Source organism: Ambystoma mexicanum, chromosome 4p (genome assembly GCF_040938575.1).
Source record: "Ambystoma mexicanum isolate Mex_15411 chromosome 4p, UKY_AmexF1_1, whole genome shotgun sequence".
Classification (NCBI taxonomy): Eukaryota; Metazoa; Chordata; class Amphibia; order Caudata; family Ambystomatidae; genus Ambystoma; species Ambystoma mexicanum.
Window position 1 is genome coordinate 447,487,107 of NC_090927.1, and position 23,264 is coordinate 447,510,370.

Genomic DNA, 23,264 nt, shown 5'->3' on the forward strand with positions numbered 1-23,264 from the left:
TTCCCCACTATAGACCTATTCGCCACAAGCGAAAACAAACAATGTCCAGGATTTGCATCCAGGTTCCCCCAACCGGACTCCCAAGGGAATGCCCTCTGGATAAACTGGTCAGGGATGTTTGCGTACGCTTTTCCACCAACTCCTCATCAGGAAGGTGGTGTACAAGATGAACAAGGAATCGATGACGCTCATCCTAGTTGCTCCCATGTGGGCGAGACAACCATGGTTTCCACACCTACGCAGGATGGCGGTGTGCGAACCCATCAGACTCCCAGCCTGGTACAACCTACTGTCCCAGCAACAGGGTCAGACAGTGCATCAAGAACCCAACTCTATGAATCTAGCAGCATGGCTCCTGAAGTCATAGAGTTTGGACATCTCAAATTACCACAGAGGTGTATGGACATTCTAAAAGAGTCCAGGAAACCAAATACAAGGCACTGTTACTTTGATAAGTGGAAAAGATTCGTTATCTGGTGCCAGAATAAACAAATCAACCCAGTTGATTGCACTCCTTCCAACGTTGTAACATACATGCTCCACCTGCTGGATGCAGGGTTGGTTTTTAACTCTCTGAAAGTACACCTGGCAGCCCTCTCGGCTTACACCACATCCCATAACAAGGTCTCGTGGTGGAAAGTACCAGTGGTTAAAGCCTTCATGGAAGGAGTAAAGAGACTTCACCCTCCTATTTCGAACCCACCGCCAGGATGGGACCTCAACGTGGTGCTAGCTAAGCTCATGGGAACCCCCTTCGAACCCATGCATAAAAGTAGTCTCAAACACCTGACTTATAAAACGGCCTTCTTAGTAGCCATTACCTCCATAAGAAGGGTCAGTGAAATTCAGGCTCTGTCAGTGCAGGATCCTTTCTTTACTATCCACAAGGACAAACTGGTTTTACGCACACACCCTAGGTTCTCACCTAAATTCATATCCAAGTTCCATGTAAACCAGTCCATCGAGCTTCCGGCTTTCTTCCAAAACCCGCAAAGCTCGGCTGAGGTGAAACTACACACCCTAGATGTGCGTAGGGCGGTCCTATACTATGTAAATAAAACCAGACCGCTAAGGAAAACAGATCAACTGTTTGTCTCCGTAGCTACAGGCAGAGAGGGGGATCGCGTCTCTAAGGGCGCTATCTCGAAGTGGATTATCAACTGTATACAGCTGTGTTACTCTCTTGCTGAGAAAACTCTGCCTTTTACGCCAAGGGCCCACTCGACTAGAGGCATTGGGGCCACTCTGGCTTTCATTGCAAATGTTCCCCTCGACACCATTTGCAAAGCAGCTACTTGGAGCTCTATTCACACTTTTACTCAGCATTACTGCATTGACACTCATTCCAAGACAGATACACAAGTGGGACAAGCGGTTCTAAGACACCTGTTTGCTCATGACCCTTCTCACATCCCACCTCCTTCTTATGGTACTGCTCGCTAATCTATGCACAGCATGTGATCTAAGCAGATTCCACAAGCCTCAGAAGGGATACATTACTCACCGTAATCGTATTTCTGATGCTTGTATCTGCTTAGATTCACATGCGACCCACCCTTCCTCCCCTCCGAGAGAAGGCGCATGATTGCTTGTAGTCTGACCTTTCTGTCTATCTGCTTGGACTATCTGTACTCACGCTACTCCTCATGCTTCCTCATGTCAGAAAAAATACAATCTGAGGATCCTAGACGCGTGAGGGATCTTGGGTACAGTGGACGTCACACTAGGGATAGTATTACTGGCACGCCTGTGTCGACGCCCATTTTCGAGTTTCGAAAAACAAACTGTAATACTCCGCAGCTTCCACTAGATGTCGGCCTATGCACAGCATGTGAATCTAAGCAGATACAAGCATCAGAAATACGATTACGGTGAGTAATGTATCCCATATATATATATATACTCATAATTCATTCCTGTTACACATTCATGATTCATGACTTGTTGCTAATTGTTTCTGAGCGTGCATTTATGACCTTCATTAACACTCATTTACAATTCATGATCCTTACATATATATACACACAATTCATTCCTGTTGCACATTTATAGTTCATGGCTTGTTGGTGAGTATTTCTGTGCATGCAGTTATAGACTACATTGATACACTTATTTCTAATAGGTCAGAGAAGACCTAATGTATAACCGTCCTGAGAACGACTATACAATGGGCTCTGGTGTTAGATTGAGACTCAATAAAATATTTACTGTAACATATTGAATTATTGGAATTATTGGCTTATTGCAGCTAAGAATAATAGTCCAACATATATCTTCACTTAAATTTGCAAAATATAGACAATGTTTCCCATAATGTGTCTGTCTTTGAAACATCAGACAAGGACACTGAGTTATAAGATGCTGTAGAGTCTCAGGGACGCCTTTTGTGGAACAAAAGCGACAAATATTATCCCCTACAGGGATTAGTCGCCGTTTCATTAAGACCTCTCGCGTCTGCTAGAGATTAAAGCGTAGACGCATGATTGCATGTCTATAAGTCGGAGTTGGCGATCTTAAAAGTTATGGGGGCAAGATTTTTAATTTTTTGGGTGGAAATCTATCATGGTCCCCTCCCTTGTATTGTAAGCATTTGTCAAGTGATTCTATCCAGTCTGTCTGATATAGTTTCGTTTTGGCTTAAGTCGGAAAGGTAACCAAAAATCCAAGAGTAAAATCAGCTTTGCATGTGATATAGTTGATTTTACTCATCCAGTCTGTGACAAATTTATCCCTGTTTGAAAACATATAAGAAGTGAGAGATTGCAAAGTGGATTCTGCTGAGGTCGAAAGCAGGCATTTCCTAAATAAAGCACATAATGTCCAGTTATAGATGGCTCGAAGGGAAACCAGGCCCAGCTCATACCTGCACCATTTTACAAACAAAAAAAAAACTCAGTTAAATTTGTTTTCAGCCATGACCATGGGTGAAGTGCATTTCTCTTAGGTCTAGTAGGTAAACTAAGTTAATCGAACTGCAGGTCTAGAGGGATTTTAAAGAATTTCCAATGCCTGAGTCATCTTACTAATGTCTTACTTAAGCAGTACACAAAACTGCTGTATTGTTGCTCACTTTGTCTTGGCAACAAACAACTTTGGGTAACATAACAAATATTAGTACAACATTTCCAATCAAATGGAGTTTTTTGCTAATCAAAAACATTTTAATTGGCAAATTCTGCTAATCAATTTTTGATAACTGATTTATGCCTTGAAAGCTGATTCAGTTATACTGGGGATGGTCTCGTCCCCTTATTTGCTTAAAATGCCACAGCAGATTGGTCAGTTTCAAGCCTTCTATAAAGGTCCAATCCTTGCTGCTTTGACTTAAAAGAATACTTTGCCTTGTATCTTAAATGTCTTAGAGAACACTCCAGCACCAACCAATTCTCTCTTAAGTGTTCTTCCTCTGTCCCTTTTGGTGTCTCTCTTCTACTACCTGCCTCGGCCTTCAAAGCTACTACTCCCTCCTGTAAGGGTCCAGAAAAAGGAGGCTGACACAAAGGTGGCATGTTTAGGGGCTAAATACTTGTATTGAATAGGAAAGAAAAAGAAAACCTACCTATCCCTAATCCTAACAGGGGTTTCCCTGCCTCAACTAAAGAAATGAGACAAGGTGACTGTTAGGATGACTGTCAACTCAAGTGTCCAGTGTCCTTTGTCAAGAAAAACCCTACTTCTGTGCCTTACACTAGAAACTAAAGAATAAGGCAGTACTGTTCTCCCGGGAGAATGACTCCCTTTCCCTGGGTTATGGTTCCTGGTTTGTTGAAACATTTCCCAAATCTTAGAACAGTGTCGTGCCTCACACGTTGTCAGGTGGAATGGCTCCCTTACCCTGATGATAACGTTCCAAACAATGCTTTCTTGATTAGGTCTCAACACCTACAACACCCAATTTTAAGTGTTAGGAGGGTCCAAGACCCTGACTTCTCTTCTTCTTTGATCTGGTCCACTTGGTTCACTTCCATGCCAAGTACTACCAAAAGGAAGATGACTCGTATCACTTTCTTGCTTTGGGTTCCAGACCATGGTTTCTCTTCTTCTTTGAACTGGCCCACTTGGTTCACTTCCCTGCCAAGTACTGCCACAAGGAAGATGACTTGTATTTTGTTTAGAGTCCCTGACTCTCCTTTGGATGTCGGTGTGCTTTTCTCCGCCACTGTAGTGAGAGAGCTCTCCCTCTCAAGATCTCTTTATGGTGCTTGGGGTCCATGACCCTTCCCTACTGGTCAACTTGCTTCATTTCACCACTGTGGTGAGGAGGAGAAGGTTTGTAGGCTTTCCGCCCCTGCCATGCCACCCAAGCCTTATGGTTGCAAAGGGGCCTAGGGACAACTGCATGCACTCTCTTGGTGAGCCGTCCTGCTCCCTCTGCGGGTCTCTAGTGCCACGCTTTACCTTGTTGAGGTTTTCGGCATGTTGCTGGGGCTTCCTGGGATGTTGGGAGTTCGAGTCGGCTTCTCCAGCATCTTGCTTTTCTTGCGGCTATGCAAACGCATTCCCTGCTGCCCTTTGCATCCTTCCTCCTCTCGAGACTGCTGTGCACAGATCTGCTCCTGTGGACCTTCCGATCATCAGATGCGATGCGTCCTTGGCGCTCTCTCCATCCTGATCAGCGATGCAGGTTATAATCTCCCACATTCGGTGCGCAGCACACCTGCAGTCTTCCGCTGCTACCTGAGGTCAATTGCTTAGTCCATTGTTGATTTTTATACAATGTGGCCCACAGTGTCTGGACCTATTGCCTAAGTTCTTTGTCTCTTCAGCAGGTTTTATCTTCATTTCTCTGCGGGGCCAGCTCGTCCCAGTACTTGGCTTACCTATGTTCTTTTTGTTCTTCATCTGTGTTTTCAAGAACATTGAGGCAGTCTGCCTTACAACAGTACATCGGTCTACTGTCTACAAAGAGGTTAGCAGAGGAAGGAGAGGCTAGAGGATGTGGGGGTGTGATGTTCTCATAAGATGTACCCTAGATAGCCGTCCTTAACCCGTGATGGGGGCGGGGGTCCCTCCCCATGAGGTACTCCTGCATTATACCACCACCAAGGTAACTATCGGGTGGCAACCTCACCTCCCTGACCTCATGAGAAACAGCGACCCCTCGGGGCGAAGTGACATCTAGTGAATAGTCACACTCCACTCTACTCCCTTCCCTGCATTACTACCACTCCACCTTCTTCTCAGTCACACTCCTTTCATTCTGACACTCACTTTTCACCCACACATTACATTCCCTCTTAACAGTTGTCACCTTGTGTGAAGATGGATTTTCAGAAACAGCCCTCTGGACAGATTCTAAGCCAACCCTGTTCTAGGCAGCTGGGCACACACTGGTAATAATACCAGTTAGGCAGAATGTATAAAAATCGTTATTTATTTTGGCCTTAGACAAAGTCTTCTCGATGAAAAACCACAGGTAAGTAACACACTAGACATTCACGACTACACAACGCCCAAAGATTTGTCAATCCTCCCCACGGTTGCAAAAGACGGCGGGCCGGGCAGGCTGGTCCCAAATTATACTCAAACCTCTCTTGCCACAGATCCCATGAGCACTGCACTGCTCAGCCATGCCTATGCAAGGAAAGAAGGAAAATACTTACACTCTAATGAGCTTGAGGGGAATAAGAACAGAAGAGAAGTGAGTTGCTGCCGCACAATGGAGATGGCCTCCGTCAGCACAAACCTAAATGCAAAGTGCCTGGTCCCAGGGGTCTTAAGGGCCGCTGAGAGTTCCCTAGTGAGGGAATACCCATCCAAGGGTTCATACCGGGCACCAAAACCTACATTAGATCTGGATGGAAAGACACCTGCACTGACCACGGTAAAGCCCAAGAAGCCCCCCTGCTCGATCTGGCAAACTGAGAAAGATGGGGGGGGGCTACGATCGGAGCCAACCGACAGGGAAATCCTGGCGGGATTAGTAGACTATGAAGAAGGGCTGTACTTTCAGAGTGGCAGGGATCCACTAATACTTGGGGAAGTAGTGGGATTCCCCACACAGAAAAGGCGGAGCCTGTCCTTTGTACCATTTCCCATGGCCTTGGCCGATTCACTGGCCACTGATCCTGAGGGAAGCTATATTCATAATACCTCCCAACCAGGAAAAAAGGGAGCGCTCTAATTTATTGTTCGTCCGGGACCAGCTATAACGAGTCATCTAAGCCGAATGAGCTTGAACAAACCCTAACTATAGAAAATAAGATTGGAAATGGTGAAGTGGTTGAAATTCCGCTACAACCCAAAAAAAAGAGCGATTACCACAGAGAAAGAAGTCTGGACAAAGACGGTTCCGGTAGGAAGCAGGGGTCAACCAGGAAGAAGAGTGTACAAGTAGAAGGCGGGGGGCCTCATGAACAATTGCCTCCCAGGCTGGTGACTTGCTGTGGGAAAGCAAAGAGACCATCTGACAGGAAATAACGATCTCCTCTCACAAATGTCAGTGGTGACCAATAGCAATGGCATCTTTCACAAATCTTTATGAAGCCTTAAATGACACTGAAAGATCACACAACTCTACTGGCAATGATGCATTCAAAGCTGATTTTCATAGAGGAGTACGTCAAAGCAGTGGAGCAGCTGGGGGACCCCACAGCTGTGTATAATCCAGGCAACAGCTCACTTACTAGAAATACTTCATCATTAAATGGCCCTCCACAGGGCAAGACGGCCGTACAGCCTAATGAAAGCAGAGTAGTGGGAGGAACAGATCGACCGGTTACTCGGCAGCCCCAAAGCCCTGCACAAACATGTCCTGCTCGAACGGTGGAGCAGAGGCAATCCGAGAGGAGTCAGGAAGAGATGGGGCGCCTGCTCCAGGAGGGGTTCTTCGATATACAACTGCCAAAATGCCTGGAGGTAAATCATCCGTCGAAAGGGAATAGTAAGACATCCCAGCTTGTAAAGTCAACTGACTTCCTGTTTACCAAATCCAAAAATTGCTGTTCTGAACCAACTAAAAAGGGAAACCTAGGGAGGACAGGAACTAGAAATAAAACGAACACACGGGCCAAACAACAAAACAAAAAGAATAAAAAGCCACTAACTCGCCAATGTGACCTAACAACGGAGGAGATAAAAGTCAAACGGACAGAGGATCTCGTGGGAGCAGGCCCCCCGAACCAGGCAGAACCGCGATCCAGTCAACCAGGATGCTTGCTTACAAACCAACGACAAAGACGAGAGCCTATCCGTTGCGAATATCCCCTCTCCTTATTCCACTGACGAATGGATGGAAGAAATGATCGAAGCACATATGGCTCTCGATAAATCCATAATGAGATTAGAAATCTCTATTCGAGCGGTACAGCCAACTACAAGGAAGAACAGTCCCTTCCAAACTCTTGATGAAAGAAGGAAGCAAACACTGCCCTTTGGGCGGGATAAGAAGCTCACAACTATCATTGAAACACCTGCAAGGACAATTAGAGGAATACCAAAAGCAACTTCTGGGCTTCCACCAAAGCAATGTAATTTACAGTCTGGATCCTAAACTGAGCTAAGGCCCCTTGGTAGTCCTCGTCTGAAGTCTGCTAGCTTCTTTAAACCACTGTCCCCTCAATGGAAGGCCAGAAGCAGGGATTACAATCCTAAAACGAGTTTCAGAGCAGGGTACCATCAGAAGAAAGCACCACGACTTTGGGATTGCTCTTTAAGATTGGAACGAGTTCTGGATAAAGGGCAAGAGTGCATTCTAAACCGGCACAATTTTATGAAACTCTGCCAATGTATTCCTCACTTAAGGCAAATCGTAACCAATGACATACACATTGTGGAGTTCCCGATTGAGAAGCGGACAGATGAGGTCCTGCTACATCTTCTCTCCCTAATTATCAAAGATCTACTGCTGGATGCGTCATCCAGCCTGCACGCTCCGGGCTTTGACCTAACCTCATTGAGCGGACCAGTCACTAAGGCTGACACTCATAGTAACTTTCAAACAAACATCCAGAGGCGAGACTTGAGCTCCGACCAGGGAACCCAGCCACTAAGTAGCCCATTGCCATCACCAAAGGCAGAAAGGCCCCTAAAAGGGCCGTGTCCAGGGGCTCAGTTAGCCATGAAGGATCGAGGAAAGATGGTCATAAGAATCGAAGCGTCGGGAGACAACGCCGAAAAAACACTTGACAATTGAGGCACAACGGCAGGGATTCAGGCCGTAATGCCAAGAGGCAATGAAATCTAGCAGATAAGCAAAGGGATAGATGGACCCCCTACTATGTCCTTGCTCTCATGGAACACAAGGGGCCACTCGCATTTGACAAAACAAGCTGTCCAGGATTGGAACACAGTAGAATATATCTGCCTGCAGGAAACGTGCCTCTACAAAAAAAAACCTGTTTTGGAAAGATACGTCTCCTTCATTAACCGAGCAGACCATGCAAACAGCTCAGACATGCTTACAACTTGGAAATAGCAACAAAAAAAACTGCATGTAAAACGGGACATGAAACTAATAATGGATATTGATGTGTCCGCAAGAGCAAAAAAAAAGTCAATGTATTGAATAACACCTATAAGAACTGGGTGAAATCAAAGAAATGGGAAATTAGGGTAAAAGCTGCTCAGATGATGCTAGAAGCCTTGATGAAAAAAGAATAATTCAAGGGCGGTGTGGGCAATCATAAACTCTGCAACCAGTCCACAAAATCAAGTCTTGATTAATAGAATCCCTGAGAGAAACCGGATAAGATTCTACGAGGACTTGTATGCTTGACCTAAATCTGTACCAGCTTGTAGGATTGAGGAGACGCCTTGGATTTTAAAGTATAGCTGAGACGAAATAATCTTATTGATAATTGTGCGAAAGCCTCACAAGCACCTGGCCCAGACGGGCTGATGAACATGATGTTAAAGGAGAACGCAAAAGAATGGGCAGACACACTGGCCATGATCCTGAAATCAGTTCTGGAAACAAGATCTATCCCGGAGTCCTGGAAGGAGGCAACTGTGGTCCCAATCTATAAAACCGTAGACCGTACTGACCAAGGAAACTACATCCAATAGCGCTTTTAGATGCTTTGGGGAAATTATATGCAACATTACTTCTCCAGAGGCTGAAAAAATGGGCTAAGGACTCAGGCCATCAAGACCCTTTGCAATTTGGGTTCACAAAAGGAGCTGGAACGTCTAATCCACTGTTCCTCCTTGCCCTTCTGAAAAATAAAATGATAAAATCCCCAAATAAATGTTATTTGGCATTTATTGATTTTTCCAAAGCGCTTGACAGCATCAGCTGCCAAAGACACTGGGGAAAAAATTAATAAATCGGAAGTGCCCACCGGACTTGATAGCCCAGATGAAAGCTTTGCACGCAAAAACTTTGTTCAGAATAAAATTGAATGCGGATGGGCTGCTGGCAGCCAAAATCGGAATAGAATGAGGTGTAAAACAGGGTTGCCCACTGGCTCCCTATATTTACAACTTGTACATCTCGGACCTCTGGGACTTCATGCAAACGTTTCCTCCCAAAAATAGGGGAACAGCTTAGCCATTTGCTTTATGCTGACGATACGGTCCTGATGGATAGGACCCCATTAGGACTCCAGACACAACTAAAACACTTGGAGGCATATACTGCACTGAACAACCTCTCAATATATCAGGGAGAAAACTGAGGTGATGCAACTCCAGAAGTCTACCAATGGGAAAAGAACCTTCGTCTGGACGATAGACGGAGGAAAACTAGAGGTTGTGTCATCCTTTAATTATCTTGGCTTGGTAATCACTGCAAACCTAGCGGAGAAAGAAAACCAGGCCAATCTCATCTGGAAAGTGGAAGTGCTGATCAATCAAGCACTAATCTTGAGAAAAAGATTCTGTGCTTTCTACCAGCAACCAGTGATCGACTTTAACAAGTCGAAAGTAGTACAGACACTAATTTATGGCTCAATTTACGGCTCAGAAACCATGTTGAAGGCCCCTTGCCAACTATGGTCGTTGCTCGAAGGAACATTTTGGATCCGGATACTGGGACTGCAAAAATCAATACCCATTCAAATTGTGAGACGAGAGCTGGACCTAATGTCACTGGGGGTTTCTTGGACTGGAAAGCTCTCTGCCTCTTTAGAAAGGATATAATGCTGAAACCGATAAAATGCTTCCAATTAATACAAGGAGAGATAACGAAATACGATAACATCATAGGCTTAAACTGGGACGCAAGGTGCTGCAAACTCCTATTAACAACAGAGACGTCAACGGAAGAACTGGTGTCAAATCCAGATAAAGCCAAAAGAAAACTTTGGGGAAATGACTGGATTAGGACTGGTACTGAGGCAAACAAATATAAGCTCCCCAAGCAGCTAGGGCTTGAGGAAAAAACATTTGGTCAGCCACAATTCTACCTAAAGAGATTTCCGAATTCCAAATACAGAACCCAGCTGATAAAAGTGAGATTTAATCTGCTACAAACAATGGCGATTCTAGCAACTAGATCTAAAACCCACTCCATCTCTCCAATGTGTAGGTTTTGTGCTTGGGAAGCAAACCCGAGAAACCCTGTAACATCTTGGGATGACTTGTGTGGCTGTAACAGAAACGAGATGGAAGCATTTAGCTAAATTCATTAACAATGCAGAATCTTTATCGACGAGTGAATGGTGGTCAGTGGCTATAAAAGGGGAAAGTGTGGGCCTTACCATCACTATGATTACATTTTTTGGAGAGTGTCTAAATTCAAATAGTCAGCTGCAATAACTACCACATACTGGAGGGGGGCTTGTCTGATTAAAGTGGGTTTGGCTGATTTACCTGTAAACAGGATTGGCCCTGGTGGAATACCTGAACATATGATTTGGACTGGTAAGGCTATTAGTGCAATGCCGTAATGCTCTGGAATACTGATGTACCAGGAAGCATACAGTCTTGGGGAACATTTTGGAAAGTAACGGGAAATGTGACATTGTGAAAGGTTTTGTAATAAAATAAATATACAATAAAATTTATGAAAAAAATGATATGCACATTCATCTTGGTGTGCTCTGCTAAGAGCATTAACGCTTCACTTTTTACATACAGCTGGAATCAGTTTCAGAATACTGTAAATGTAGTAAAGCAAGTGAATAAAGAAATAGAACCAGGTCATTATCAACACTGAGGATTAATAGGCTGAAAATAAAGCAGTTAGCAAACACCAAGTAAAACCTTAGAAATGAAGGTACTATTCCCTACCTAGACAAGAAGAGGCCCTGTGCCCTTAGTTACAGGTCCCAATAGGTCTTCTCAGGATGCTAGGAGTCTCTTTAGGAGGTTTGATTAAGTGCTGACTTGAACCATCAAGTAACTTGTAAGTGTTCCAAAGTTTAGTTAAAGAAAATAAGAGAAAAGTCTTTTACAGACTCTTTTGCAATCAAGCTGCCTTAGGGGAGACCTAAAGGGGGATACCAGGCCAGAACACCGTTCAAAGATAAGCAAAGGGAGAGATAGGGGGAGGACCCAAACAGGTATCTTTACTCACTCCCTGTGCAGTGGAGTAACTTTGGGGGGGACATAACATCTGAAGAAAAGGTGCCACAGCCAAATGCAGTGCAGGTGTCGTAGGTGCAGACGTTGCTTAAGGTATCAGGTTTTGGCTCTGGCTAGATCGTGGTTCCGGTCTCAGTTGGGATGATTTTGTACAGCTGGACACCCAGGATACACAGACCACTGGACCAGTACCCCAGCAACAACCTCCGAGGACGCGATTCAAGTGGCAAGCAGCTATGGCCACTTGAGGAACATGGCAGAAGACTACCCGTGTGAAGGAAACAAAGAAACCATTCCTGCAAGATCCCTCTTTGTGGTGGAGAGCTGCAACTTCCGGGAAATGTTTCTCGCTTCATAAGCTGTGGAACTGCTGAGTCCCCAAGGCTCATCTTGGGGCAGTGACCGATGCAGTGAAGTATCCCAGGACGACGTCTGGCTGGCCTACATGATGCTTCCTGGACTGTTCTCAGGGTTTCCAATGGTTAGATCTTCGAGCAGAAGTTGGGACTGGTTGTTCCCAGAGGGCCAACTGTCGAAGCACCATGAAAGTCTTCAGGAGGTCTGCAGAGACGGGGCTTCACGAGGCAAGTGAAGTGGCTGCTGGCGATCTTCCAACAATGAGTTCCAGGTCTTGAGGGGGCTGCTCTCCTGTCTAGGGGTCTTGGCTCCAACGATTATCCCAAGAATGGCTGCAGTGTCCCCTTTTATCCAGGATCTGGGCCGGATCTGCCCCCACCCGACCAATAGCAAGGATCTGCACCATTCAAACTGGCAGGGGATGAACACCAGGGTGCAAATGGTTTTCATGCCCCAGCGGGGGGAGCGTACATGGCCCACAGTCATCGCCAAGGCCCTGGCTTCACTCTTGCCTACAATGGCTCGGGCTGGAGGGCCATTACTGGCCATGTCTGGAACCCCCGTCAGGGTGTGAAAGCCATATTTGATCAGGGCCGTACTTAGGAAGAGTTAGGCATCTAATTCTAGGACTTCTCATAGGTGTTTTGTCTATATTCTTCAGCTTCATTACTTACCTGTGCTTACTGTTGTTGAATTAACTGTACTTTTGCGTCCCGTCCCCTTTCCGCCATACTTTATGGGTGTCCCTCGCGAGGGATGGACGACAGAACCTTTTTCACCAGAAAAAATATGCTTCCCCTTTAAACCCAGAGGCCCTGGGAGCATGCGCTCGCCCGACTCTGCCTCCCGACTCCACTCCTCAGTCCCCTCTTCCGCGTCGACAAATTCACCAGCGCTCCTGGGTTTGGCTTCGGCCATGTAATTCAACGCGTGGATACTTCTTCTCTTCGGTCTTTTTTACTTTTGATCATTCAGGCACTTGGTCCTCAAGCGTCACGGTCTTCCCTGGCGCATGTCAACTTCTACAGGGTTCAGCAGGTGTCCATCCTGCGAGAGGCTCTTTGCAACTTCAGACCCCCACGCCCTCTGCCTAGGTTGCTGTGGTATTGACATTGACCACGGCTGGCGAGCTCGTACCGCGTGCAACGCGCTGTCATAGAGGTCTCTGAAGACAGACTAGCCAGGTAGAAGGAGCTCTCCCAGAGATCGCCTCCAGAGGACCGGAAGGACTTGGTCTATCATCGATCTAGGCCCAAGGTAGGGCCACTCTTTTCCAGTGTGCCCCACAAGAGAGACTCCTTCCAAGGACTCGCCCGCGTGAGAGGAACCGCTCATGTCCTCATACCAGCACAAGTACTGTGGCTAAATCAGCTACCAGCTGGTAGGCCGATGGGGGGAGGGGGGGGGCTGGTCAGTGGATCCTCCCGGTGGCAGTGCGGAGGGACCGGAAGGTTCTTTTACCCGGTCTTCACCCGAGGGGCCACACCCTACTACCAGCAACGTGTCTGAGGGGGGGGGGGGGGCTATACGCTGTAGTGCCGGCAGATCTGCCGAGGGTGAAACGCCTACCAGGTCCTGAAATACCAGGATTACTCCCGAGGGGCAATGCCCTAGTTACCTGCACACGTACCGAGGATAGTCCAGCTACCGGCTTCATGGCTGGGGGGTCTCCGGATGCTTCTAGTGTCAGTGCTGAGTGTTAGGCAGAATTATATGCAGTACCCTTTGGGAACACCACAAACAATTAAGACTACACGTGATGCTACAAATTTACCTTTGGTACAAGCCTGTACTACACAGTAAAGTGGTAGCGATAGCTGAGCAGCCAGGCTTATCTCAAGAGCAAGTGAGCAGTATCAATAGTTACACAAAGGACAGCAATTACTATGATTCAAACAAACACTGACTCAAGGTTTCTGAGTAAAAGAATATACATTTATTTACACATCAGTTGTTAAACATTTCACTAAAGTAAAGCCGTTGAAAAATCACACTCTTAATACACCGCACCACTCCCAATAGATTCTGGACAAGTTAAACTCAAAATGAAATATGAGAAAACTGGCACTCCAGTAATTTAAAAAGGGAGGGAAAGACAAAGTTAGATAAAACTTGAGCAGCACCAACAGGTAAGTAAGTGGTGCAATATAGAAAGAGGAACTACAGTGATGGAATCAAATCAAAAAGGCTTAGGGCCAAAGTCAATAGGACAAAAGTCTTTTGCTCAAGATCACACAGATCAGGGTAGTTTGCTGTTAAGTCTTTGCTAAGAGTTCCGGACAAAGTTGGTCGGCAGAAAAATTAGTTTAACGAGTAGAGAAGGACAAGCCCTCGGATTGGCTAAAGGTTTCACACACCTTCACCGCGGCTGGACGAAACGAACAACCAGATTAGTACCTTTAAACGGAGAAGACGCTGTAGCTGAGGGGGACTTTCATGGCAGTTCCTGCAGGCTCACGGATCCTGAAGCGACTGTCGAACTGACATGAAGTAGGAAGACTGGAGGGTCCTGCACTGCTCAGGGAAGAAATCAGCAGCAGAGCAAAGCAACTAATAAAAGGTGCGCTCCTTAAAACCCAAGCAGGGTCCGACCTTCAAGGCTAACCGGTTCACTGTACCTCTGTACAGCAAATTCGACCAGAGGAGGGAGTCCTGGCTTGCAGTTTGGGCGAACTGGTTGGTCCTACTAGCTCATTGGAAGAAGATTCCTGGTAGATCTCCTCTGTTGTTGGAGTCTGAAGATTCGGACCTGCAGCAGGGCTTCACCGAGCGGTTCAGTCATTGTAGGGGTCCTCTTCTGTCAGCTCCTCATCGGTTCTTTCGTTCTTTCGTTCCAGTGGCGACTCTCCCTTTCCAGACCCAGAGACATGCTTTGTATGCAGTTTTCCCTCATTCACACAGCCTGGCTGTCAATCACACAGCAGGGTGGATGCCCTGGCGGGACTGTCACCTAGCCAATCAAACAAGAGTGCGACTTGGGTTACCAAGGGAACCCATGGCAGGGGCCCTAAAACCCCTCCCTCATATCCTGCTTACCCAGACCTTCAGGCGCCTAAGGAGGGCTTCTGTGTAAAAGCCTGCGAAAAGGCGGTGAACAAAAGAACCAAACCTGGTTTGGCGCACAGGGTAAAACACGAGAAAGACATTTTCAAAAAGAAATGGTGAATAAACCCAGCCGTAACCGTATAAAAACATATATGGTCTAGCGGGTTTAAGTTCTAGGCTGCCAAGATAGCCTAAAACATTAGCAAGGTTATTTAAGATAACCGCGGTAGCAAAAATAGGATAGTTACCACTGCCACCAGCCAAGTCTAGATGAAAAGGGAGCGAAACAATGCTCCAAGAGAAACAGACAAAAAAGGATAAGTATTAACCCTTTCCAGTACTCTATGTAAGATAGTTTGTACTGGGTCTGTGGATTTAAAAAGACTAATAAAGTCAATGGCAACTTTACATGTTCCGGGAGACAGTAGTCAGTCCCAGAAAATGGAGTCTGAGTTGGGAAATCTAAAAGACAATCCTGTGTCACTGCACTTAAGGTGCTGTGTAACGCACAGTAAAAAGATGATGCCTATGGAGTAGGTGAAGCTCCACAGTCTATTAACACAAGAAAATGTTAAACACACCCAGCAAAACACATGTAAGAGTGGGAAGAAAGGCTCAAAAGATGGTCAGATAGCACAGCGATTAGAGCGCTCACTTTGACATCCGTGCAGAGCTTGCTGACGCAGGTACGAATCCCGGCTGGGCCAAACTCAGCCTTTCATCCTTCCGAGGTCGATAAATAAACACCACATACCGTGGGAAATAAGCAGCGCTCAGATACCTGAGGGTTCTTAGTGCTATATAAATGCTCAAACAAATAAACATACTCTTACCAGGTGAAAAATATAAATCCTAGACATCCAGCAAAGCTGCTGAGGGGCTCAGTAGGTAAGGGAAATTAGCCAGTCTGGAGAATTCTCCCTAAAACTGAGGGACCGCAAGTTTCTTTTACTGGGGTTACTCCCGAGGGGCAACGTCCTAATACCGGCATCGTGTCCGAGGGGGCGCCTTCACGCAGCACTTCCGGCAGCTCTGCGGAGGGCAATACGCCTTCCAAGTCAGGTACAGGATAGACCTGTTTCAACGGCAAGCATCTGGGACGGGGCTGGGTCCAGCAAGCCAGTCACCATGAATTCGGCACGCAGCTTGTCAAAATGGCCACCACGCCAGGCATACTGGGCGCTCATCCAATACCCCCTCTTGCGGAGCGAGTAGAAAAGAGTCGCAAGGCAGGACCGGTGTCAGCCAGGTGCGTGGCCTACAGTTTATCCATCAGCAGCGCAGGGAAAGTTTCCCCTGCACCTCAGGCAGTGTGTGCTCCGGTCCCAGCCGCCCTCGGACACTCTGTCAATATCACCCGACACCTCTTCAGCATCCGAAGATGGGTTCTTCGAAGCGTTCCTAGGGCTGATGCAAACTCCCCAGAGGGGGCCATCCTTCAGGATGCCAACAGGGGCATTCTCCCTCAGGTCACCCCACTGGCACCCATAGTCATTCCTCTGAGGGCTCTGGTACCATAGGCCCCAGAGCAGACGCTGCTGCCCCAGCCGGCTCCTCCAATTCTGGCTTCCCTGCCACAGTACAGGCGGTTCCACACCAGCCACTGCAGCAGCCACCGGCTCCGGTCTCCACTCCGTAACCCACGGCTCCCAGTACTGTTGCATCAGATCCGGACCCCTTGTGCCTGGCGGACATGGATGAGGAGGAGGACTCTGACACGCCATCTTTAGGCAGGGCCTTCCAGGATCGCCTTGCAGGTTTGGCAACGTTTTTGGGCCTTCCTCAGCCCAAGGTAGAGCAGCCCAAGGAGGGGGTTTTAGCAGAAGTCCTCACCCTAACGCCCCCTACCAAACTGGGACCCCAATGCATAAAGACGTAGCTTCCCTGGCCAAGAAGGGGTGGCTCAAGCCACGCTCGGCCCAGTCTGCCACTCTGCGCCTCGACACCAAGTGCAGGCAGATGGTGGTGGACACACTCTTGCTTTCAGCTCATCCTCAACCGCAGTGATAGCGGCGGCATCACTCTATTCCAAGCTGCACTCGTCCTTGGCCATCTCGTCCTCGACGCTGCTAGGCAAGGAGACGACGATCTTGGAGGCGTACATGAAGAAGCTGTACTCCAGGCCTCCTTGCACCGGCGGCAGGCCAACGCAGATGCCATGTTGGCAGCCGCTAACCAAGGGCTCTGGCGGGAAATGGCGGACTACCTCCCAGAACCTCCAGCACAGAGCCAAGCGCACTTCAAGGAGGGACTAGGAGAATCCAGGCTGATAGTGCAGGAGATTATGGAGTCCACCGTGACGCACATCAATGCCTGGGCCATCTGCATTGCCACGGGCATGAGGACGGCCTGGCCCTGAGCTACTAAGTTTAAGCCCGAAGTCCAGGAACGTATATTGGACCTTCCCTTCGAGGGCAGTGACCTCTTCCACCCCACCATGGATGAGGAATGAGATAAAAAGAACAGATCGCAAACCGCAAGGTATTTATGTATTCCTAGAAGGGCCACGCCCAAGGCCTACACCCAGTCAGTGACTCTCTGACAAGCGGCCGGTGTTTGGCGGGTTCCGAGGCCTCCAAGAACAGAGATCCAGACAACCGGACCATTCTCTGAGTCAGCATCGGAGGAAACAACAAAAGGGGGAGGAAGAGGGGGCGGGGGGGCGAGGGGTTCTTCCAATCCCCCCCCTCCGCATCAGCCTCAGAGGGAGAAAAGGTAGGACACGGGGTAGTCTCCACGGGGTACTGCATACCGGTACCTTCCTCTACTCTCCCACAGATTGGGACTGCTCTCTGCTGGCAGAGATCTGGTCGCTCGGTGAGAGCCAGGCTGTGAAAGAAGTCCCAACCTCCCAGCGAGGCTTGGGCTTTTATTCCGGGATTTTCGCATTTACAGACTGAGGAAGTTCTTATTGCAGAAACACTGGACAGGGGAGACTGGATGTGCTCCTTGGATCTGAAGGACACTTACCTACCCGTTCTGATTTGGCAGCCGCATCGTTCCTTACTGAGCTTTAGGATCAGGGGCTTCCATTTCCAATACAAGGTGCTACCCTTCGGCCTCAACTCGGCTCCCAGGGTATTTACCAGGTTGATGATTGCAGTGGCAGCCCCCCTCAAGGGCCAGGGCCACCGCGTCTACCCATACCTGGTCGACTGGCTCGTCCGGGCCACCTCTCCGGAAGCGGTGCAGCATACGGTCTCCGCACTGAGGAACACACTCCACTACCTGGGGTTCACTATCAATCTCAAAGAAGTGTCAGCTGCAGCCCACGCAGATCCTTACCTTCTTGGGCCTCATCTGGGACACAAGCTCTGTGAGAGTCTTTCCCTCGGAGGACAAGATTGCGGCCTTCAAGAGAGCTACAGCTCACTTCCTCTCTAGGCCCGTGACCTCGGCCTTGTGGTACCAACACCTACTGAGGCTTAGGGCAGCAGTCCTTTTGGCCGTGCCCCACACAAGACCCAGGTGGCGGAAATTACAGCAGCACTTCGCAGCCTCAGGGAATCGGGAGACTGGCTCCCAAGAGGAGCCAGTCAACCTTCCACCCTTTCCCCTATCGGACCGCCACTGGGGGTCCGCAGACTTCAACCTGAGGCAGGGCAAGCCCTTCCAGCAGCCGGCCCCTCAGGTCACAACTGGTTGGCTCTCAAGCCTTTCTCCCTCTTATTGAGTCAGTTCTTATCCAGACAGACAACTCCACCAGCATGTACTTTGCCTACAAGCAGGGGGGCACAAAATCACCTCTGCTGTGCAGTTTAGCAGTCGGCAGGTGGGAATGGGCTCTGGAGAACACTTACTTCAGGGCTGTCCGCTTCCCGGGTGAATCCAACCTGGAAATGGACAGGCTCAGCAGACTGGGACTTTCAATTACGAGTGGCAGTTGAACAACCTGGTACTAAAAGGAGATCTCCCTCAGACGGGGGCATCCCCAGATGGATCTTTTTGTGTCCCGGGACAACCGGAAATGCCAATAGTGCGCCCCCTGGCAGGGGCAGGGCTCCGGCCCCCTGGGCGACGCATTCCAGATTCCATGGAACGACATGACGCCATATACCTTCCCGCCCACACCCCTAGTCCACAGGGTGACCTGCAAGATAAAGGAATCCCGGCCTCAGCATCTTTTTGATATTTCCCTGGTGGCCTGCCAGAACGTGCTTATCCGAGCTGCTCAGCCTTTCGGACAGACCACCCGTTCACCTACTACTGGGCCATACTCCTCACAAGCTAGCCCTCGCAGCGTGGCTCCTGAGCTGGTCCTGCTGAAACGCTCAAGCCTATCTCAGGCTAACCTAGAGATCATCCAGGGCGCTAGAATCAAGGCTACTAGGAACCAATAGAAGAGTAAATGGCGCATCCGGCGGGCCTCCACAGGCTTTACACGCCTATAAAGAAGCCACACCCGGTGTGGGACCTTAAGGTTGTGTTGAGCGCCTCAGCGCACAAACGTTTTAAGCCTAGGGCGCCCGCGGACATCAGGCTGGTCACCATGAAGACAGCTCTGCGTGTGGGTCTCACCTCAGCTCGCAGAGTCGGCGTGATCCAGACTCTGGTGGCATCCTGGTCACCCCTTCGGTTTTCTGTAAACACTACTGTTTGGACACTGCCTCTAGGTCAGACGCGGCATTCGGGCAGGCGGTTCTAAGAAACCTGTGTACTTAAGGAGGGGCTCCTCTCCACCTGGGGCTACATTCAGTTGTAATTGCCCATACAGTATGGAGGAAAGGGGATGGGACGTAAGAGTAATTAAGTTACCCACTGTAGTGACTAACATACTCTTAGTCCACAGTCGTCTTTCCTCCATACATCCCACCATCCTCCCCCCGATTAGTAGTGGTGTCATTAGGCAATGCCTATCATTGTCGACGAGTCAATGGGGACTGAGGAGTGGCGCTGGGGGGCGGATTCAGGCGAAATCATGCTCCCAGGGCCGCGCCCCGTGCGCCTCTAGATTTAAAGGGGAAGATTTTTTCTGGTGAAAAAGCTCCCATCTAATGTTCCTCGCGAGGAACGCCCATACAGAATGGAGGAAAGAGGACTATGGACTAAGAGTACGTTAGTCACTGTGGTGAGTAACTGTTAATTTTTTCTACCGCTTTGCTCACTTTATTGCACACAGTTAATGAAAGTCTTACTTCTGCTAACTATTGCTTAGCTGACCTTAACGTAAAGTGCAGTGGGTTCTATTTAGAAGCCCCAATAGTGAATGTATATATGTTTTTTTGATAATAGTTGTGTGTTAATACTTAACAGAAGGTTTCATTGCTAAGTGTGTATTTTAAAGGCTTAATACATTGTAGTATGTTTGTGTACTTCTCTGTCTAACTGGAAATATTGGAATACCCTGTGTGTCTGATTGTAGTCCTGGACCACTCTCAAAACCCTACTGAGTCCAAGCCTTACTGCTCTTCTACCTACCTACCTTCATTTGGTTTGGCTAGACTTTAATGACTTTCCTGTTCATAATAGCTGGACCTCCCAAAATCCCTCCACGAGGATAGACTTTAGAAATTCATCTTAACAAGTAGCATTAGCCATGCAAGTGCTCTTGAGGCAATGGGGGAATGTTGGTAGGAAGAGAGGATGAAAGAGATCCGGAGGACCGTGGCTGCTGGAGGGGCATGCGCAGTCTGGGAGCAGGAAGCTTGAGGTAGAGAACATGGCATTGCAGCACCAGAGGGAAGTCTGCCTAACCAATCTGAGGGCTTGGATTCTAAGCCTTTGCCAGCAGATCAGGCCTGTGATCCGAGCCCACTGATTAGCAACCGAGTGCTGTGGCTTAGCCAAACTCTTTAAACTAGCCCTAGCTGATTGGTATATTTGGGAAATATGCAAGTAAATATGGTGCTTTCAAAGTGGCACTTTTTTGAAGCGATTTCAACCTTAAGTGTCATTTGTGTGTATTATTGGCCTTGTTGCAAACAGTACTTTTAATTGTTTAATGATTGCATTGCTGAAGTCTGCAACACTGTCTAAATATTTTCTTCGAAACATACTCACTTTTTTGTTTCAGGTTAAAAACTTGACGTTGAAAATAGAGCAGGAAACCCAGAAACGTTCTCTCACACAGAATGATTTGAAGATGCAAGTCCAGCAAGTAAATACGCTAAAGATGTCTGAGAAACAGCTGAAGCAAGAAGTCAACCATCTTATGGAAATCAAGTTAAGCCTGGAAAAACAAAATGGAGAATTACGGAAGTGAGTCTTATTTTTTGTTTACTTTCGTAAGTGTCACCATTGTGCCTTTTTCTGTAAACTATAAAATAAGCCACAACATTGGCATTCAAATGTTAAACCATAGACCTAGACACAAGGTCATATTGTGCCATCCTTGCCCAAGAGGCCCCAACCCGGGGCTCCCCCGAGATCCATGATCTCAAGAATCATGAACTTTAAGGACAGAGATAAAATACTGACATTCTCCAGGGAAGGAGGGGTTATAACCAGAAACTCCTCCAGAATAATGATTTATCCTCTATACCATCCTGGTCCAGAGACAGCGTGCTAGATATGGACCTGCCAAGGAACGCCTTTAGGCAGCTGGTTTACATTATATGTTGCTGTACCCGGCAAAATTAAAGGTGATGCATGAGGGGAGATCGTATTTCTTTGAGACAGCCGAGGCCCTCCCATGGATGAACCAACAGGGCATTCCGCAAGGGAGGCTCAGAAACGCTAACAATGAGAATCAACCCCAAGTCCCAACAGGAATGACCTTTTCACAGGATGACGGCCCAGACATTATGAACATTACGCAAGCCAGCAGACATATAAATAAAGGAGCTGCAAGATTCATTATTTCCACAGATGGCGGCGAGACGCGCGACCCCAACAGGCCACCAAGTCTCACAGAAGCGACTCTGCAGGAGAGCAGAATTTATGATGCCAGTTTCAAGGCACCACGCCGCAATGAGTGCACCCACAGGAGGGAGGGGAGCACGTCGAAAGAGGTGGAGCCGGAGCCGGGGTGGGATGAGGCTGGGCGTTTGTTTAGTTATAGGAGTTGCATGGTTAGTTAGATTAGGAGAAGGCACTGGAGGAGGAAAGATTATGAAACGACCAGACCACGGCAGAGGAGAAGAGGGAGAGCAGACAGAGCTGAGCCCAAAGGCAGAGAATCTGAGAGTCATACCGAGGGGGACAGGCCTGGAAACACCATACATTGGACGAATAACAGCCCGCAAGCCCATGGGAAGGTACTGGCCACCGGATACAGCGAACACGTGAGCTGGGAAGTCTTAAAAGTGGTCACATGGAATGCCAGGGGACTAAACGCATACGTCAAAAGGCTGAGGATCTACGCATGGCTAAATAAGGCAAAAGTCCATATAGCAATGCTACAGGAGATTCACCTGACAGTGGAAAAACAAGCCAAGGTCGCCAAGAAATGGGGAGGTCAGTTCACCATATTCGAACTACGCGAGGGGAGTGCTGACATGGATTTCCCTGGTGATCCTGTTCCAGCTCATAAAGCAAGAAAGAGATTGGGAGGGCAGAGTTCTGATCATACAGGATATGCTGGAGAACCGGGAGGTGTGCCTGGTGAACACTTACGCCCCTAACCACAATGCAACAGAGTTTTTCAGGACACTTATGCCCTGAATAGCCCCATACAGGGACGATACGATCATTTGGGCTGGCGACTTCAATTGCACACTGGACCCCCAGCTGGATAGGTCGGACACCAAGCACAAGACACCCGGCACTGCCGGCCAGAGTGCTACAGAAGATACTGGAGCAGCTCAAACTTGAGGACGTCTGGAGGAAGTTACATATGGGCAACGAGGCATATACTCATTATAGCGCCCCATATGGGACATTCACCTGAATAGATTATCTGTTCACGGGCAAGGAGACACTGAGAGAATTTACCGGGGCACACATACATTATCCGACCATGCACCGCTAGGGGCGACATGGGCACACATATATAGGAAATCCCCATACCCGCATGGAGACTGAGGGCGGAAGCATTGCAGGACGGGGAGTTCCAGGAACACATCCAGAGCACGATAGATGATTATTTCGAGCACAATTTGGGGAGTGTGGATAGTACCGGGACGGTCTGGGAGGCATTCAAGATGGTGGTAAGGGGAGCGGCAATAGGGAAGGCAGGGATCCTTAGGGGAGATATTCCGGCTGAATTAGAAGGAATAGAAAGGGAGATTGAAAGATTGGAAGCACAACAGAACTGGGAGATCTCACCACCAAGAGACAGGAGTATATGGCAATCTGGGAGAGGCTGGTGAAGCTGGACTATGGGAGATGCATTCAAAGGCTACACGCAGAGGGGGACAAGCCCAGTAGGCTCCTGGCTTGGCTAACCAGGCAGGAGGATAAGCGGGAACCGATGAACGCAATCACAGATGAACAGGGAGAGGTGATTAGGTCCCAAG

The 23,264-nt window shown here is 48.1% G+C and overlaps 1 protein-coding gene across 3 annotated transcripts in view; it reads left to right on the plus strand.

Moving 5' to 3' along the window:
• ROCK2 (Rho associated coiled-coil containing protein kinase 2) overlaps positions 1 to 23,264 on the plus strand; it is a 1,440,935-nt gene that overhangs the window by 1,185,999 nt on the left and 231,672 nt on the right. For all 3 annotated transcript variants that reach the window (XM_069605961.1, XM_069605962.1, XM_069605963.1), the window contains exon 19: positions 20,882 to 21,066. In XM_069605961.1, coding sequence (XP_069462062.1) covers positions 20,882 to 21,066 — 185 coding nt within the window. The remainder of the gene's footprint in view (positions 1 to 20,881; positions 21,067 to 23,264) is intronic.